The sequence below is a fragment of the Bubalus bubalis genome, chromosome 3 (genome assembly GCF_019923935.1).
Source record: "Bubalus bubalis isolate 160015118507 breed Murrah chromosome 3, NDDB_SH_1, whole genome shotgun sequence".
Lineage (NCBI taxonomy): Eukaryota > Metazoa > Chordata > Mammalia > Artiodactyla > Bovidae > Bubalus > Bubalus bubalis.
The window spans coordinates 53642068-53662243 of record NC_059159.1 but is presented as its reverse complement, the minus strand read 5'-3'; the positions used below and the strand labels follow the sequence as shown (position 1 = coordinate 53662243).

General features: G+C 48.9%; 1 protein-coding gene across 6 annotated transcripts in view; it reads right to left on the bottom strand.

Annotated features, from left to right (window-relative positions):
* TEX14 (testis expressed 14, intercellular bridge forming factor) overlaps positions 1-20176 on the bottom strand; it is a 144559-nt gene that overhangs the window by 34658 nt on the left and 89725 nt on the right. For 5 of the 6 annotated variants that reach the window (XM_044939624.1, XM_044939625.1, XM_025281200.2 and 2 more), the window contains 10 exons: positions 19354-19487; positions 17257-17338; positions 16560-16690; positions 15341-15454; positions 14313-14436; positions 12846-13024; positions 6760-6911; positions 5462-5652; positions 4529-4679; positions 1590-2518 (listed from right to left, as the gene is read on the bottom strand). In XM_044939624.1, coding sequence (XP_044795559.1) covers positions 1590-2518; positions 4529-4679; positions 5462-5652; positions 6760-6911; positions 12846-13024; positions 14313-14436; positions 15341-15454; positions 16560-16690; positions 17257-17338; positions 19354-19487 — 2187 coding nt within the window. The remainder of the gene's footprint in view (positions 1-1589; positions 2519-4528; positions 4680-5461; positions 5653-6759; positions 6912-12845; positions 13025-14312; positions 14437-15340; positions 15455-16559; positions 16691-17256; positions 17339-19353; positions 19488-20176) is intronic. The other variant, XM_025281203.2, reaches the window with a different exon arrangement.

Genomic DNA, 20176 nt, shown 5'->3' with positions numbered 1-20176 from the left:
CCGCCTGGGGAAGCCAGGTAACTGAGGCCTTCCTGGAACTTCTTGCTCAACGCAGACTCCAGCTGAATGCAGTTGAGGAGGTGGTCCTGGCCAGTGTCACAAGGAATGGAAGAATCAGTCAAGTTAGCCCTGTCATACTCAGAGCCCACAAAATTATAAGAATAAAACATTGTTATTTTATGTTATGCAGCAAAAGGTAATCAACATACAGTATACAATAAAAGTTATTTCTAGTAGTTTTCTCGTAAACTCTAACTTTCATTGTGCCTTCTCTTTGTGTGTGTGTGTTAGCTGCTCAGTTGTGTCTGACTTTTTGTGACCCAATGGACTGTAGCCCACCAGGCTCCTCTGTCCATGGGATTCTCCAGGCAAGAATACTGGAGTGAGTTGCCATTTCCTTCCCCAAAATCACCTTCCTTCTCTTTACATAAAAACAAATGCCAAGGCTTTTCCAAATGTTCTAAGTGAGGACTCAAGTCTCACTGAAACGCAGCAAGGAACAGTGCAAGAGCACTAGCCTGGGAGTCAGAAACCCAGCTGGGGCTGGTCAGCAGCACAGCAAGGGATGGGGTAGTGGGAGTCAGCTGCCCTGTGCAGGCCAAGAGGGCACATTAAAAGAATAATAAAACTCACTAAAAGTTAGCTTGCTTTTTTTTTTTTTACCATGAGCCAGCAACTCTAAATAATTTCAGTAATAAGACCCTCCTTTCAGGGGTGCTGACCTCTCCCACTCCACCCTGCGCGCAGTCACATCCATGGATCTCAGAAAGTTTAAGTCTCCGAGCTTGAGCTTCACACTCTGGAAAAGGATGGGCTTGATCCAGCTCTAAAATTTTGATTCAACAGGCAGCCAGCTCTGCATGTGTGAACTTGTTAAAATTCATCCATTTATTCATTCCCTCAATGACCACTTACGGAGTACCTTCTACTGCTAGGCCCCCTTCTATGTGTGGGGACATTTCCTCAGCCTTATTGGACGGACCTGTCCTTAAGAAGCCCAGAGCCTACAAGCCGTGTGGTGTGGTCAAAAAAAAAAAAAAGAAGAAACAGCAGCAGCTCCACAGAGGAACCACGCTTCCACCCACGGTTTCTCACATCCTCTGCGGCATTTCCTGTGACTACCAAGTCCTTCCGTTCCCATCGGTGTCTGAGCTGCTCCTAGCAGAGCTTGTGGCTCATTCATCAAATCCCAAGGTCTAATAAACAGCCTCTGAGAGCTCTATGCTTATCAAATGAGTCAATGAATGAATTAATAAGCAATTCAGAATGGGGATTAAATACCTGCCCAAGATACCACATTTGGCGAGTTGAACTATATACAATTGCCAATACTTGATTATTTTGACCTACAAAACAGTGATTTCACATAGTTTATAGAATTTTACAGAGGACAAGGCCTGAGAGCTGGGTTTGGGATAGGAGATGAAGAGTATCTACCTTGGAATTCCAACCTAGAGGCCTTGTTTCCCAAAGCAAAGAGGACTCACTAGGAGTTGGCGGTGCTGACGCCACCCTTGCAGGCGGGTCAGGGTGCGCCGAGGCCGGCTCCAGACCCTGCGTGCTGCCCTGCCCCCGCGTCTCAGCCTCACCTGGCGGCCCTTCTCCGGCTGATCCCCGGTGCTTTCTTCAGTGACTTGGGGGAAAGAAGCTAAAGGTGTCCAGCCACAGTCGCTTCTTTTCTTGGACCTTTTGCCAAAATGTCCTCCTCGAAAGTCTTTCACTGTTCTCGGAGACCTTGCTAGAGTCAGACCACTGCCTCCTGGGTCCAGCTGCTGGTCCCCCGGCCGCTGCACGACAGGAGGAAGGTAGCTGGAAGCCGGGGGGCCGAGGGCAGAAGGTGAGTCGTGGATGCCTGCAAACTCTCTTGAAGAAGCCCACAGAGACCGGCGCTCCGCCTGCTCCTTCTGTATCATCTCGAGCTTTTCTATCTTCTGCTGAACATTCCTCAGCAAATCAGCATTCTGGTGGATTAAGGTCTGCGAAATCTTCAGGTTCAGCACACACTTACTGATGTACTCCTCGGTCATGGAGCGGTTGTTCGCGGCGCCCTTGGCTCCTCGGGCTGGCTCAGGCCAGCTGGGGGAACGCAGCGCATCATTCTGCCACTCCCAGTCCTCACAGGAGAGCTCCGTGTCAGCGTCCGAAGAGCTCTCATCTTCGTCGCAAGAACAGCACGCCTCTCTCTCCATCTTTTCCAGCTCTTCTTCCATGGACTTCAGCTCATCTGTCTGGTTTGGTGTGGCCCCCTCAAGAGATGAGCCAGTTCCTGGGTGCTCCTCCTCTGGGTCATCTGCTGTGTCCAGGCAGCCTGAGTAGATTTCATTGATTTCGAAGCTGCAGAGGCTCGTCTGATCTGGGCTGGGGTTCCTGGCCTCTTCCGCCACAGAGCAGGCAGGAGAAGCAGCGTCTTGGCGGTGAGTCTGCTGGGCCACCGGACTTACGTCTGGGACAGGAGGCTCTGGTGTTGCTTTCCCGGTGGGAGAAGAGTGACCCCTTGGGGAATGAAACTGACCACCTGCTGAAAAGAAAAGCAACATGCAGCTGATTAAAGTGACCACAGCAGCTCAGCACCTACGGCTTGTTGCTCAAGTGGCACACAGAAAGAAGTTTTTTATCATCTCACTCACTTTTCAGTTAGAAAGACTGCCAGATACACTCACAGAGAATGAGAGGGTATTTCGAACTTTTGATGAGGGTTGAGATAGAAAATTTGGGAAGGGCTTTCCTGGGTGGCTCGGCGGTAAAGAATCTGCCTGCCAATTCAGGAGACACAAGTTTTATCTTTGATTCAGGAAGATCCCACATGCCGAGGAGCAACCGAGCGAGTGTGCCACAACTATTGAGCTGGTGCTCTAGAGCCCAGGAACAGCAACTACTAAAGCCCATGAGTCCTAAAGCCCGAGCTCTGCAACAAGAGAAGCCGCCACAATGAGAAGCCTGCACACCACAAACTAGAGAGCAGCCTCTACTCATTGCAACTGAAGAAAAACCCCACCGAGCAATGAAGACCCAGCACAGCCAAAAATAATAGGTAAATAAAATTATTTTAAAAACAAGAAAATTTGGGAAGGATCAAACCCAGGAAAAAATGCTTATGCTTAAGTTATAGTATGTTCAAAAATGCCTAACTATCAGGACAAGTGAATTATAGGCCCCTGAATCTTAGGACTAAATTCACACTTTCTTTACACACAGTGTTTAAATATTCACGTCAGGTCAAGTCATGCTCTTTGTGAGCATCTGATAAAAGGAGCCAAGACACTGCCCAAGAAGCCACTGCACTGTGAGAGAAAGAATACCTTAAAAAATAACGCCAGGACTGACCACCCACCACCCCTGGTTGATGGTGTACAGCTTGCAGAAAATGGGATGGAAAAGTCAAAGTAATGAGACCTTGGAGAGCCATTCTGGAGGCCTCCAGGCCTGTGCAAAGAGTCAAGAGAATAGTCGCTTGGCTAGAATCCAAATGCCTGAATTCCAACTGGGTAATCAGCCTGGAATCATGAGCAAATCACACCTCTCTGAACCTTAGTTTTCTCATCTGGAATATGAGGGCATCAACCAGATGACTGCAAGGTTCTTTGCAGCTCTGAATTCAGAGGTTTCCAAGTACACTAAAAAGTAGTAAGGCTTTAAGAAAAAGGCTAGAAGGAAATACCAAAATGTTAACAAACCATTTCTAAGAAATTAAAATCTTCTTAAGTAATCTTCTTCTTATTATTTAAATTTTCTATAATGAACTGTAGTGGGAATTTCTAATAATGTACACTCACAGCCTTGAGAAATTTCATAGAAATGGCACCTGGAAAAACAGCATATATCAAGAAACTGTTGATAATGTATTAACAATGATGAAAAACATTTTTCATGTTTTTCTTAGAATAATAGCCTTCTTACAGACCCCAAGGCCAGACCCAGAAGGGAGTATGACTGGGGTCATGAAAGCATGGACCTTGGAACAGCGGGTTGGCATTAGGTATGAACACCGCCTACACACTTGCTGACTGTTCCCGAGACCCTCCCATGAGGGAATGGCCTGGGGTGAAAACAAGATCTGGACTATGTCAGCGCAGTGTCTTGGGAAAGATAGATCAAGGAAAGTTTTGTAGTCTGCAGTCAGGAGTAACAGCTGGACTCAGAGTGGACTCTGCACCTCAGTCCAACAGAGCCTGTAGGCCCCCTGACCCACTGCACCAGATTTCGTGTTCTGCTCTCATTCTCATTGCTTGCTCCCGGACCTTTAGGGCAACAATGAACAGATAATAATTTTAAATAAAAATCACCATGTTTACTTATGAAACAATTGAATACATTCCTAAATCATACTAGAAAGAAATAGATTGTTACTGCCCAGTTCTGGAAAAGGTGTATATGGAGCCCATAAAATTTAACTTAATTTTAAGGATCTTGATTTTGTTTCCTAAGGCAGTCATCGTTCCCAGTATAAGTTACGGGTATAATTTGGAGGAGTCGATTAGTCGCAGCTCTCAAAACACAGTTATGTCAAAACCTTGAGTTAAAGCCATACCTGTTTCCTTCAGCTCTTTTATTTCCAAGTTAGGGGTCTCTTTTGGATGTTCTGAAGTTAGTCCTAGACAGACATTGACATCAGGATGAAATTCGTATCTCTGCACCCTGGGACTCTCAGTTGGCTGAGTTCTCTGGGCTCCAATAAAATCCTGTAACAAGAGAAATACTGTCAAGGACATATATGCAATCATCCGAATGTCACTGGTGTTTTAGAAACATATCTAGGTGTCAGATAAACTCCCTGTTACTCCTGTCGGGTAGACTCACTGTAGTTCTCATAAATGAACTCACTGTGATTACCAATACTTTGAAAAGTAATAACAGGGGCCTCGCTGGTAGCTCAGTGGTAAAGAATCCACCTACCAACGTAGGAGACACGGATTCAGTCTCTGATCTGGGAAGATCCTACATGCCATGGAGCAATGAAGCCCCTGCACCACAACTTCTGAGCCTGTACTCTAGAGCCTGGGAGCTGCAACTACCGAAGCCCACACACCGAGAGCCCATGCTCTGCAACAAGAGAGGCCATCACAGTGAGAGCCGGCGCACCACAACTACAGAGTAGCCCCACTCGCCACAACTAGAGGAAAAGCCTGTGCAGCAACGAAGACCCGGCACGGCCAAAAATAAATAAATAAATAAAGTTATTTGCTTTAAAGTAACTAAAGCTGCTATCCACTGAATCACACTATGTGCCTACAGGGTGCCCCTTTTACAAACTGACCCTCTCCAGCCTCCCTCTGCAATTTCCTGCTGCCCTCACCAAATTAGGCTATTAGGCTTTTCTTGAGAACACAGAAAGAGTGTCATGAAATGAGGATTTCCAAAACTTCCTACAACTTGATCTCTAGCTTCTTCTTGGTCTCTTAACTCCCTAATCTACCCTGAGATAGGTAAGCAAATATAGACCCCTAACAACTTTACAGCTTACCTTTAAGTCATTCTTCATAATATAACGGATATCTTGAAGGTTCATAGTTCTATCTTTCTGCTTGACCTGGAGGCCTGACTTAACAATATCATAGTAAGGTTTCGGAAGCCTGACATCAGCTTCTAAATAATTGCCCAAGACTACGGTTTCTTTAATGACTGAGCCATCTAAGCCATCCCAAGGTATGTTGTCTGTTAAGGAAAAAGCCAGAAAAAGAAACATTAAGAAATCAGGTGAAACTGGCTAACTTTTGTCAAGTTGCTCAACCTCTTTAAAATTAATTTCTCTCTGTAGAAAAACTACTGGAAGGTCAATAACAAAGGAGAAACCATCTGACCCAAATAACAGGGAGATCTCTGTCACAGAGACAGGAAGAAGCAGCGTCAGACCGCTGTAGGTGTGGTATTCTGGCCGGCAGACCTGGGGACCACAAGGGAATGTTTCCTGTGTCAGGCTGGCCTGCCCAATGCATTCCTGTCACAGAAGGTGAGGCTTTGCCTCTGAGACGGTAAACACTACTCAGTGGGGCTGAGTGTCACTCCGGCAGTGAATGTGGTATGTATACCTTCACCTCAGAGTCCGGTAGGTTTGAAAGGGCTTCTATTTCTTTTAAGTGACACTGCTTATACATACAATGGATCCTGGGTGTGTTTGATTTCCATTTACTTCTCAGAGGCCAGTCCTTTCCTCTCGTTTGTAAATTCTTAACACAGAGAACAACTTGTGGTTGCCAATAGGGAGAGGGGAAAGAGAGGGATGGACTGGAAGTTTGGGATTGGTAAACGCACACTATTACATTTAGAATGGAATGGATAAACAACAAGGTCCCACTGTATAGCACAAGAAACTACATTACTCAATACCCTGTGATAAACCATAATGGGAAAGAATATTAAAAGAATGCACACATGTGTGTAACTGAGTCACTGCAGAGATTGGCACAATGCTGTAAATCAACTGTACTTCAACAAAAATTAAAAAAGAAAAAGGAAACAGGTTCTTAAGGGGCACCTCACAGAGACCCCTAAGCACTGACAGCAATATTCAGTTTAAAAACTCTCCTTGGATTAAATGCACTACCATTGACAAGCCAATAGGTGGGCTTTGCTGAATCTTAAAGAACAGGTTAAAAGAGAATGATTTCTGAGGGATCATATCTTGCATAAACACAAAGAGGTTTCCTAAAGTCTTTTTTCCCTGTGTCCTGCATTCTCATAACACTAAGTGACTCTTCAGGGGGAAAAAACCCAACCTAGGAACAGGGACTTCGGTCACTGCCGGTGTGCTCTCTGACCCACCTGTTAAAATCTCCTGTACGATTACAGAAAAGCTGTAGATGTCCGACTTCACGGTGGCTGCCTTCTGTAAGATCACCTCCGGGGCGGCCCAGTTGTAGAGCTGGGTGGGGAGCGGCACCCGAGTCAGGCCCCTGTGTGCACCCCCATCCTGGCTGCAGAAGGAAATGCAAGGTGGGGCTGGCGCCTGGAAGGGCCACTGTGATCACCAGCAGCACACGAGGGAAACACTTGCTGATGACCTCCTTGAGCTTCTAGAAACCCAGCTAGACCCTGAAGCAACCCACACCGCCTGCTGTTTCAATGCCGGCAACTCCTTACTGTTGCTACCTGAGCAGGCCCTGCCCCACCTCAGCTGGCCACTCCCTCCTGCTCACTTACTCCCCAAGTCACAGGGGCCCTCTTGCAGTTTCTCCAATGGGCCAAACACATCACCACTTCAGGTTTTTGCACTGGTGGTTTCTTCTGAGAGCATGCTCCGCCCACAGATCCTAGCATGACTGCGTGCTTCTTATAATTAAAACATGAGCTCGAAAATCACCTCCTTGGAAAGGACTTACCAGACCACCTAAAGTAGTCCCAATTTATTGGCTTCAGAGCATTTATTATCTGAATTTCTTGTTTATTGATTTATTATTTATCATCTGCTATTATCTGCTCCATGAGGCAGGCCTCTTAACTCTTTATATCATCAGAACTCTAAACTTACACCAAGGCCTCAATGCTTACTTTTGAATAAATGAACCTAAGACTTTTTCAAGAACCCCGTCAAGCCTCCCTCAAAGCCTTCTGGGACTCTTCCAACTCTTCGTGATTGCTTCTTTTCTGAGCTCTGCCCTCTTGGAAATGAGCCCTTTTAGTTTATCCTCAAAGTTTCACTGATTTGCTTGAATAACTCAACTTTGCAACCAGGCTCCTTGAGAACTAAGTCAGTGTCCTAAAAGTCCTCTGGGCCAACAAAAGTCCTCAGGATGAAATCAGCGCTGACTTCTGCCCACAGTTGTCATGAGCATCAAATGAGATCACATGTGCGGAAACGCTCTGGGAGCCACAGCACTAAGCAAGTAAGGAATTAATATGAATGTTGTTGTTTAGTTGCTAAGTCATGTCTGACTCTTTGCGACCCCATAGACTGTAGCCCGTCAGGCTCTTCTGTCCATGGGATTCCCCAGGCAAGAATACTGAAGTGGGTTGCCACTTCCTTCTTCAGGGGATCTTCCCCACCCAGGGATCGAACCTACATCTCTTGCACTGGCAGGCGCATTCGTTAGCACCGAGCCACCTGGAAAGCCCAGTATGAACGTAAATGGTAAGCATTTGGTAAAGACTTGATGACTACTGGTTGATAATTAAGAATTAAGTGTTTAGAAATTTCCTAGCAGTCCAGTGGTTAGGACTCAGTGCTTTCACTGCCAAGGCCCAGGGTCAATCCCTGGTCCGGGAACTAGAGATTCCACCACCAGTGATGCAAGGCAGCCAGAAAAAGAATTAAGTTTGTATTTAAAAAGCAAGTAACTAGAAGTTCTTTTTGCTGACAGAGGAAAGCTTTTAGAGGATGGGATGAGCTTCTCAGACTTTGAACAAACTTCTCTAGGTAATACTTCTCCCAGCAGAACTTTTTTAAGAAATAATTTTATTTACTTTTGCCTGTGCTGGGACTTCATTGCTGTGCGGGCTTTTCTCTAGTTGAGGCGAGCGGGGGCTACTCTCCAGGTGTGGTGAGCGAGCTTCTCATTGTGGTGGTCTCCCTTCTTGCACAGGCTCCAGAGCACAGGCTCAGTAGTTGTGGCACACAGGCTTAGCTGCTCCATGGCATGTGGGATCTTTCTGGACCAGGGATTAAATTCATGTCTCCTGCATTGGCAGACAGATTCTTTACCACCGAGCCACCAGGGAAGTCTGCTCTCAGCAGAACTTTTGATTGCAGGCAGTAAGATTAGGAAGCCACGAAGCTATGTTATTTTTAGACTCTGTAGTTGTATTGCTGAATAGGCAGGTGTGGCCTGGTGTTGTGTGAACAGCATGGATATACATGCAAAATATTAATTAGTATCACAGGAAAAGCAATGGAGTGTTTTATTGTCAGAGATATATTCTAAGGACCTAGCACACTTGGCTCTTCATATTGTAGGGTGATTGTCCAAGGGAGACGCTCACTGACCTTCTCAGGCCTTTTAGGCTACCTAAGGCAAGGGACAAGTCATTTACAATTGGAATTTATGCCCTTTCTCTTTTACTTCCATTCACTTTCCTCTCTTACAATGCCTCTTCCTTCTCTGTTAATGCTAGTGGAATGTAGGAAAGGAGTTTTTTATTAATACTTATTTATTTATTTGGCTGCATCGGGTATTAATTGCAGCATGCAGGATCTTTAGTTGAGGTATGCGAGCTCTTAGTGACAGCATGTGGGATCTACTTTCCTGACCAGGGATCAAACCTGGGCTGCTGCTTTGAAAGCACACAGTCTTAGCCAGTGGACTAGGAAAGTCCCAGGGAATTCTTTTCAGCTTCGGCTCTGACATCATCAAATTTACATTTGGCTATGGCTATATGATACCACTTGCGAGGTCAATTCCAGCTCTAAAGACTCCATTAAGAAGGAGTTGAAGAATAGGAGAAACTGCTGTATCATTTTTACATCAAGAGATGGAATGCTACTCTAGACAATAAATAGCCCTCCAAGTTCCTCCGTCCATGGGTTTCTCCAGGCAAGAATACTGGAATGGGTTGTCATGCCATCTTCCAGGGGATCTTCCTCGCCCAGGGATCAAACCAGCATCTCTTGCGTCTCCTGCACTGGCAGGTGGGTTCTTTACCACTAGAGCCACCTGGAAGCCCCAGGGTTGAGGCTGTGTGTGTGTGTTAGTTGCTCAGTCATGTCCAACTCTTTCTGATCCTATGGACTGTAGTCCCCCAGGCTCCTTTGTCCATGGGATTTTCCAGGCAAGAATACTGGAGTGGATTGCCATTCCCTTCTCCAGGGGATAGGGGATCTTCCTGACCCAGGGACAGAACCCGGGTCTCCTGCACTGCAAGGCAGATTCTTTCCTGTCTGAACCACCAGGGAAGCCCAGGGTTGAGGCTGCTGCTGCTGCTGCTGCTAAGTCATTTCAGTCGTGTCCGACTCTGTGCGACCCCACAGACGGCAGCCTACCAGGCTTCCCCATCTCTGGGATTCTCCAGGCAAGAACACTGGAATGAGTTGCCATTTCCTTCTCCAATGCATGAAAGTGAAAAGTGAAAGTGAAGTTGCTCAGTCATGTCCGACCCTCAGCGACCCCATGGACTGCAGCTTTCCAGGCTCCTCTGTCCATGGGATTTTCCAGGCAAGAGTACTGGAGTGGGGTGCCATTGCCTTCTCCGAGGGTTGAGGCTGGCCATCTCCAAATCCCCATTTCACTCTCGTATTTCTATTGGAGAGTGCATCAAAGAAACTGTTATACCTCCATGAGAACAACAGGTGGCGCTGCATCACTGGCAAACAGCTTGGGTTCTGTCAACCTTGAAAAGTCTATTATCAACGGTAAAAATGTCCAAACCCTTCGGCTCTTGAACACATAGCCAAAGTGGTGAACCTTGTTCTGAATCACTTCAAGGATTCACTTCAAATGCTTCCTGAGCACTTACTATGTGGCAGGCCCTGAGCTGGGTGGTAAAGATGAACAAGCCGTAGCATGGGTCCTGCTCACCATTCGGAGGGGCCGACACTTGACTGCTAGACAGGAAAGCATGCTCGGTGATTGGGGAAAGGCCTTCGGTATAGGCTTCATGGCGGGGGAGGGGGGCGGTGTGGTGGAATTTAAAAGGATAAACAGGAGTGCCAGGTACTCCAGGCGTGAGGAGCAGCCCTGAGAAATGGCATGGCCTGCCAAGTGTCCTCAGACGGCCAGGCAGAGTGGTAAGTGATGAGGGTGACGCTGCGGGCGAAGCCCCCACCGCGGAAGGCTTCCCACTCCACAAAGTGCGGGGGCTTAATCTCGTAGGCAGACGGAGACACTGGGATTGAGAATGGACCAGGTCTGAGACTGAACAGCTCAACTGGCGAGAGCTATCTGGCCTCCACCAGTTTCCAATGGAAAACGGCTCTAGTCACAGCTAACTGCTCCCCTGTTTCTTTCTCGTCCCATCACCGCCCCATCGCCATGCAAGAGTGAGGAGGATCTTCTTAACCTGTAAATCAGCCAGAACATCATTCTGCTCAAAAAAAAAAAATCCTTCACAGTATCCTAGTGTTTTAAGGATTAAATTCAAACCCTTTGCCAAGGCCCACAAGGGGAAGCCCAATCTGACCGGTGCTCTCCTCTCCAGACAGAGAGACAGGGGCACACGAGGCCCAGGGAGCTGATAGTCTCTCCACTTCATTCATTTAAAAAACATGTTGAGGAACTTCCCTGGTGGTCCAGTGGTTAAGACTCCACGCTGCCAATGCAGGGGGTGTGGCTTCAATCCCTGGTCAGGGAACTATGATTCCACAAACAGCATGGAACGGCCATAAATAAATAAATAAACAAAATCGTCTATAAATAAATAAAATAGAATTTTTAAAATAAAAAGGAATTTCCCTGGTGGTCCACTGGCTAAGACTCCACCCTCCTAATGCAGGGAGTCTGGGCTCCATCCCTGCTCAGAACTAGATCCCACATGCCGCAACTAAAGATCCCACATGTCACGACTAAAGATCCTGTGTGCTCCAACTGAGACCCGGCGCAGCCAAATAAATAAATACATTGTTTTAAAATGAATTTTTTTTAAAAATTTTAAATTAAAAAAATAAAGAACATGCTGAGCTCCCGCTGTGTGGAGGCCTGCTCTAGGTATCTGAGATATGGCAGCAGATAAAACAGAAATCCCTGTTCTCGTAGCGCTTTTCTAAGAAGTAAATTATGAGATGTTAGACCTGCCAGGGGCTTCCCAGGTGGCACTAGTGGTAAAGAACTCGACTGCCAATGCAGGAGACATAAGGGATGAGGGTTTGATCCCTGGATTGGAAAGATCCCCTGGCGGAGGGCATGGCAACCCACTCCAGCATTCTTGCCTGGAAAATCCCACAGACAGAGGAGCCTGGCAGGCAACAGTCCATGGGGTTGCAAAGAGTCAGACATGACTGAAGTGACTTAGCAGATATGCACGTAAGACCTGCCAGAGACTCAGAAATAAAACCTCGGTGATGGTGATGGGTGAGGACCAGGCTCAGCGGAGGTAAGCAGGTCTCAGCCAGGGGTCTGCCCGTGGCTCAGGCCTCACAGCTGCACCCGAGCAGCCCTGGGCCCAGGGCTCAGAGTTGTGGAGGACAGTAAGGAAGCACAGGGTAGATCCTCTGCCCCCCAGAACTGAGGGGCAGGAGATGGGGGCTAGCCCTCCACTCTCGGGAGGACTCTGACTTCTGCCAAATGGGAAATGAAACCCATGCCCGAAACCTTGAGTAAGGATGACGTTTTCATCACTACTTCCCTCCTTGCACTGAGCCCCACCTACTCAGGTCAGGATCATAAGGCTCACCAGCACCCACTGCCTTCTCACATCTTCCAGGATGCACAGCTGTGGTGCATTTCCCAGCCTGCCTGCAGGGAAGAGGTGACTGGGTGCTGGGCCCTGTAAAGTGGTAAGTAATGATACACCCACTTCCGGTAATCCCTAAACCCCGCCACGCATCCCTCCAGGCTTGCTCTTTCTCGCTGAGCAGCAATGCAGAGGACACAGTGGGAGGCTGAGGCCTGGGGGGCAGTGGAGCCCCGGAAGGGAGGAACGCAGAGCACGGTGAATGCCACCCCTTCCCAACACACACACACTGCACGGCAAGGTGAGTGAGAAATACTTGGGCTGTGTGAAGCCACAGAAAAGTCTGAAAACTTACAGTATGGCTAACATGTGCTCACGCTTGTCAAATGTTTATTATAATGAACAGAAGTAACTTCTCCAAAGTCCCTCTAACCTGGGCTGACAGGGGAAGACATTGGAAAACCTCCTCCTCCATTGATAAGGCAGTTCAGCCCCCCAATGAGGGATCCTGCCCAGATCAGATTCTCTCTACAGCAAAGCACCCACCCCGGGGAGACCGTGTTTGGAAGTCATGATCGAGGTGCACCCACCTTTCCATCATGTACTCCAGGTTGGTCAGCCTCGCTTCCCCTGTGGAGACAATGTGGATGGCGTAGGAGCTGAGGGAGCGGTGGATAAAGCCCCGGGAATGCAGGTATCTCAGGGCGTCGGAGATCTGGAGCAGCAGGTGCACGATCACCTCCATGTGCAACACGGGGAACTGGGCCCGCTGCAAGCAAGAACAAAGGATGCTGCAGAAGGCTTTGCAGTTTCCAGTCTTTTGTATTGACCTTCATGACAGCCACCTGGTGTCGTGACAGCCACCTGCTGTCATGGTGGGGAACCTAAGATTCAATGAGGTTAAGTGACTGGCCTGAGGTCCCCACTGACTCAGGCCCCCTGACTCAAAACCTGGGTTCCTCTCCCTTAGCCAAGCTACTTGATATTACAAAAAAAATGAGGAGAAAAGTCCTCAAACCTGGTCCGCACCTCCAGTGTGGGCCCCACCGCCACTGGCAATGCCAGGCCTGTGCTCCGGGAGAGCCTGACACATAAAGGACAATCCAGTCCCTGCTGCGGTCAGAGGACCTAGAAAGTTCACTCCAGGAGGACAGAAATCCCCTCATACTAAGATACCCAGTCACAACCGCTCTCTTCTCTCCCCAGAAGTGGCATTGTAAGTCAACGCCCTCCCCCGAGGAGAGGAAAGGGAACTCTAACACTGAGAGGCGAAACCCGGGCAGGAGGAAGGGTGAGCCGTTTGCGGGAAGGGCCCTTCCTGCAGGCTCTCTTCTCACTCCAGCCCAGGGTCTTCAAAACAAAGCCACGGAGAAAGAAAAACCAATGTGTCGGGACCTTTTGGAAGTCACATTTCAGGCCAAAGCAAGCTCCCAAGGAGTCTGCGTGCCCCACACCCTCCACCAGGAAAGCTGAAAAGTAGGAAGGGACAAACAAGGCCTTGCATATAAAGGTCCCAGAGGGGAGCGGTCCCCAACCTTTCCAGCACCAGGGACCGGTTTTGTGGAAGACAATTTTTCCAAGGAGCCGGGGGGGAGGTAATGTCTCCAGATGCTTCAAGCACATTACATTTATTGTGCACTTTATTTCTATTATTATTACATCAGTGCCATCTTGGATCATCAGGCATTAGATCTGGGAGGCTGAGGGCCCCTGCGGTAGGGCACAAGTGAAAATGCCAGGAAATAGGGCCAGAGACTGTTTGGTTACTGTGAGCTAAAAGTGTGGCTGTGTGTTTTCTGGGTCTACTGAGCTCTCAGATGTGTGATTAAAAAAGCCAGACTAACAATAATAAAATCACACTAGTTCCAATGTGCTGATTAGCTTTAAACGGTGCATTATATGGCCCCCCTCAGAGTAAAGAATTAAGAGATTTCTCTTCTATGCGTGTACGGATGGGAACTCTGCTCCTGGGGTAAAAGAAGAGAGAGAAAGGGAAAGGAGAGCTGGAGTGGCGGGGAAAGGCAGCAAGGGGAGAATGCAGGGCAACAGGCATTTACCCGTTCGTGGAGGACGCTGAACAGCGTGCCCACCGTGACGCGCTCGTACACGAGGCGGGTCTTCTCCAGGTCCGGGGACAGGCACACAGCCATCAGCTGCAGCAGGTGGGGGTGCCGCAACTTGCTGCAGAGGCAGAGAGGACAGGATGAAACTACGGGTGCTTTCCTCTCTTCTGGGCTCCCTGAACACATTCCAGACAAATTCCATTTACACACAATGTTTTGCTAAGAAAGTGGGATGGGGTAGGGGTCGAGTTTTCTCTTGATGGAATTCTTGGCTTTTCACTGATCAGAACCTGAAGGCTTAGGGTCATCAATGACAATGTCACCAAGAGCTACTAACCTAGGGACTCGACACACATCACCTTGATCCTAACAACTAGCTACAGGAGAGGTGCCATTATGGTTACACTCACCGAGATCGGGAGGCAAAGGCCAGGGAGAGGTCAGGCCCAAGGCCACACATCCCACCCAGCCTCACAGCACAATCCACACTACGAGCCTGTCCAGCCTCCTTGAGTCCCTTTAGGCTGACTTCCCCAAAACGAAGGGTTTGGCTTTACAGGAGTTGAGTGAACTTGATGAGCCAGGGACTATTTAAGGCCTCAGCAGTGCTGGTATGCAACCAAGGATGAAGTTCCTGCCCCGGCAAGACCTGAAGGACTAACCCCTGAGCCACAGGAAACCTAGGGTACTGAGACCCATGGGCGTGTCTTCCAAGGAGAGACAGCGCACGTGGTCCTGATGGTGGGCCTTGAGGGCTGCAGATGAGCCAGCCAGGCCTGAGGCTGGACCTCAGAGACATGCAGGGAGTCTATTAGTGGACAGACTTGAGCTTCTCACTACCACCATCCCCAGCACTCAGGCTATTCAAGAATGCTTCTTTTTCCTTCTTGGTAGCCCTGGGAAGTCAAATCAACCCACCAGGAGGAAATGGTGAGGCTAAGGAGGCTGGTCTCCACTCTCAGGTTCAGCCCTGCATAGCCTTGAACCTGGGTCTGAGACGCTCTTGGGGTTTTCTTTCTTACCTGCTGTGCTCTTGCTCGGCGATTAACAAGTCGGCCAGCCGCAGCCTGCTGCAGTGCGGGTGGGTGGAGAGGTGCAGCTCCTTCACCGTGACCCTGCTCCCATTCCACACCAGGCTGCCAGGGCAGGAGAGAGTGTGAGCAGGAGGGGGTGTGAGCAGGAGGGAGTGAACAGCCACCTCTGCAGACACGTGATCAGAGGAACAGTGTTTACACAGGTTCTATACAGCTCCCCCCACCCCGTGCCCTGCCCCCGCAACATTGTGTCCTCCCCGCTCCTACCTCCAGGGCCTAAAGCACTTCGGGGACTTAGTACAGGTGGCAGGGAATCACTGAGGGATTTAAGGGAGGGAGTGACTTGTCAGGCTTGCATGGTAAAAAGACCGGGGCACCAGCCATGTGGGGAGTGGTGGGCCGGGGTGTCTGGAGAATGAGAGGCCTGTGGGGAGACTGGTCTGGGGAGGGACACGAGGTGGACAGAAGAAGAGAGGACGTGACAAATCTTTGGCTCAGGCAGGAAAACAAGAAGCACGTCTGCACGAGATACAGAGCTGTGCAGATCTGCAGAGGCCTTCTCAGACGGCTGTGACTGCTAAGCAGGGAAGCAGCAGCCAGGTTCAAGGGGGACAAGAGACCTTGGACAGGACAACTCAGGTGATCCTGTAGGACGCTGGTCGCTGGAGACTGAGCCCATCCCAGGGACTTGCGTCAGAGTCCGATCCCATTACTGCCATCTCTGCTGCATCAGCTGGAGAGAGCCATTAGCTGATGCCTGCAGGCCTTCAGTGCCCTTTGACCTGTATCAGAGGCCAGTCGCCACTCTGCTGCCTCTAATTCTCTAGAGAGCAGAGAGGCTGCAACACTGCTATGAGTAATCTTTCAGAGCAGTTGTTTTCCACAAGGGGCCATCTGGCCTGTCTGCAGATTCTGGTTGTCACAGTCATAAATGCAGGGGTTGGGGGTGCGGGCAGAGCTGCTACTGGGATCTAGTGAGGAGAAACCAGGGACACTCCCAAATATTCTAAGGTGCACAGGACCACCCCCAACAACACAGGGGAACAAAAATGTCAATGGTGTCCAGATTGAGAAATCCTGATGGAGACATTTGCATTTCAGTATGTCCCTGTGTTCAGGCAGAAACCCTCCCCACACAAGAAAGTCACACAAAGTCCATTCTTTCTGTGGGACTAAATCTGACTTCCACCGGCCAGCTTCCGCTTACTTGGTCATGACCATGTAGGGGCCACTGAAGAAAGAGAAGGTGGGCTCATCGTCAGCTTGAATCACTTCCTTTTCTCCAATTACTGGAAGAGATCCTAGATAGGCCAACTGTGTGCCTCCTGTGAGATAAAACTGAAAGCAAAGCACAGTTTCAAATAGTGGGAGAAAAGGGAGAAACTTAACTACTTCCAGAATCTTGTCAGCTAGCTAAAAATAAAGGTAGCTGCTATTTACCAATTTACTGGATAACCCTATGCACTGGGTGTAATTCTTTTTATTATCTTTAATCTTCCAAGAAACCCTGCAAGATTGTGATACTCTTTCCCTCTAGCCGGTAAGGAAACTGAGGCTCACAGAAAGAGGTCAGACGCCTACAGGAAGCACCAGGCCTCAAGGGTCCCTTGAGGCCCCCATAGAACATGTCTGGGACCTTCACTGGGAATTAAAGGCTCAGTTCCTAAAATTCCCCAAATCTAGCCCAGAGTCATTCAAAAGAACTCTCCGGGACTTTCATCACTTTTCAGTAAGGACAGAAACACTGAGGGGTACTTGTCCTGCAAAAGCAGTAAAGAAGAAAACACTTTGGGGAGGACGTGGGAGGCCATGTTGGACGAAGCTGTGGGGCCCGAGGCCAAAGCTGGGCCAGGGAATTCCCCAGTGAGTCCCGCAAACAGTGGCTGCTGGTGGCAACCTCTTACCTTTCCAAAGCCAAAGCTGTAGATATTTTGGGCAGAAATGACTCCAGCCTTAGGCGGTCGGTGAGGAGAGCTGTTAGGGTTTCTAAATATTGAAAAGAGGAGGGGAAAGTAAGGAGGAACCATACCCAGAGGACAGTGCTGAACCAAGCTGTCAGAATGTGTAGCTGGTTTCGTTGTTACTACTTAACAGCCAGCCATCTGAAAGGACCCCCATGATACGCATTTCCTGGTGTCCATGCCCTTGCGTAGCGATGCACAGGTCAGAGAGGGCTGACCTGTTAACCCAGCAGGATACTGTGGAAATGACCGAGTGGTGTAAGTTCCAAAGCTCGGCCCCCAGGATTTCTGCCCTGATCTCTCTCTCTCACAGCCCTTGCTCTGGAGAAGGCCAGCTGCCATGTTGTGAGGATGCTCCAGCAGCCTCACGGGGGCGACCAACACCCAGCACCAATCTGCCAGCCGTGTGAGTGACCATCGTGGAACTGGACCCTCCAGTCCCAGAATGCTGCAGCCCACGCTGCATCTTGACCACATCGTCGTGAGATGCCGAGCCAGAACCATGCAGCTAAGCCACTCCCTGATTCCTGATCTGCAGCAACCATGTGAGATATTTACTGTTGTTTGAAGTCACTAAGTTTGGGCTTAGTGCGACAGACAACACATACAGATGGTCAAAGTTGGAACAAACCATCAAGAGTATCTTGTCCAACTTTCTCATTTTACAGATGGGAAAAAATGGAGCCAGAAAGGGGAAACCTGCTGGCCTGAGGTCACAAAACAGCAGCAGGGACTAGGCTTTGGCTCTGTTAAGAAGAAATTTGGTCTGCCAAGATCCTAACTCTGGCAGCAGAGGAGGTGGAAGACCAGAACCAAGTAGGGGCTCCAAGGCCGGATGAGGGATTCAGGCGCTTAAACCTGATAGCCCTGGGAAGATCCTAAAAGGGTTTTGAGTAGTGAGTGGCACGATTCAGTTTTCATTTTTAAGAGGTCATTCTCCACGTTGAATAAAGAACCAAGATGGGCAAGAGTAGCAGCAAGGAGAGCAGTTAGGAGTAACTGGTCCTTAAGGGAATCATGAACTTATCTCTCATGAGAAGCATCCAGGTCATGAGAAGAAAACCAGGACTTGATGTGCACAGGATGAGATGCAGGAGCCTGTGAAAAGTGTGACAAGTTGGCTGCTGCTGCTGCTAAGTCGCTTCAGTCGTGTCTGACTCTGTGCGACCCCATAGACGGCAGCCCACCAGGCTCCTCCGACCCTGGGATTCTCCAGGCAAGAACACTGGAGTGGGTTGCCATTTCCTTCTCCAATGCATGAAAGTGAAAAGTGAAAGTGAAGTCGCTCAGTCGTGTCTGACTCTTAGCGACCCCATGGACTGCAGCCCACCAGGCTCCTCCGTCCATGGGATTTTCCAGGAAAGAGTACTGGAGTGGGGTGCCATTGTCTTCTCCGGTGACAAGTCTAGCCACCCCAATAACAGGAAAAGATGCCATCAGAGAAAATCACAAGGGACACAATTTTCCACATATAAATCCTAAGTTAATAAAGCCCAGAAAACTTAAAATAACTCTCCTGAGCATGAGGAGAAGCCTGGATGGAGCCCACCTCCTGCAGCTGTGATAGGGGCTGGGGAGGTTGCCCACCCAGGTGACAGCAAGTCTTAGGCCAGCTTAAAACAGCCTGAGAAACCTTAAATTAAGCATTTGCAGTCTTCTGCAACCTTAGAATTAAAGGAACATGCTTTCCACGGTTCTGAGATGACCAAAAAAAAAAGCTAGCCAGTTGTTCTACTGAGAAAGGGTTTTCTGCGGGGCAGCCCAGACCTGAAAGTTCCTTCCTTCCCTGCTAATCATATGGTGCTTCCCACTGAAGCCCAGAACTCATTTCCCCCAACATTCCTGGAAGCGGGGAGCAGGGGTGGATGGCACACTGATGGATTTCAGAGGCCACATCCTTTCTCTCGAAGCTCACCCCTTTGGGTGGACAGGTGCTGGAAGGAACTAGTGTGGGGGGACCAAGGTGGCCCAGGTTGCAGGGCTCCCACAGGGAATGCTGGGTGATGCAGAACATCCAACTCTGCTTGAGGCAGCACTCACCCCTGCATGAGGCCCCCAAACCGGGGCACGCCACCAATGAGCCGCTGAGGGGAGTCAATCTTCTTCAGGAGGTCAGAGAAGCCCTGGATGATGGCCTGCATGTGTGCAGCACAGCGCTGCATGAACTCCACCATCTGCAACAGACGGCAGGGACGGTCAATCCCACTCGACTAACGGCCAGCCTGGCTTTCAATGGGACCGGAATGGTCTGAGGAGACAGGAGCCCCCACAGGGAAATCTCTGGCAAGGGAAGGGGCCAAGGGATTGCCTAAAGATACGGAATGAGATGATTCCATTTTAAGGGAGTTTATTTGATGATAATTTCCTCCAAATCCTTCATTCAACAGATGACAAAACTGAGGCAGGAGTATTATTTTAACTTGTTTCCAAGGCCCAGTAGCTAATGAGCAGGAGAACCAGAGGGAGGGGACTCTGCCCATCTCCCCCTTCCCTCCATGTGCCCAGCACTGTGCAAGTCTTTTATTCTTTCCATTTGTTAGATTATTTAGCCCTCATTAAAGCACATCATGCCTGCCCACATGTGGCTACACACAAGTTACTTAATGTCAATGCACTTCCGTTTCCCCATCTGTAAAATGGAGACAATAATAGGACCTACCTGAGAATTGTTGTAAAGATTAAATGAGTTAATATTTAACTAGTTTAATTCAGAACATCTAATGCAGGATAAGTGCTAGTTAAGGGTCAGACAAAATCACATTTGTCCTCTCTCCCCACTGACTGGATGACCAGAAAAACTGACCGAGGTTTTACAGTTGGTTAACTTGCTTCATCCCAGGCGTGTGTGCCCAGTGCCGATGGC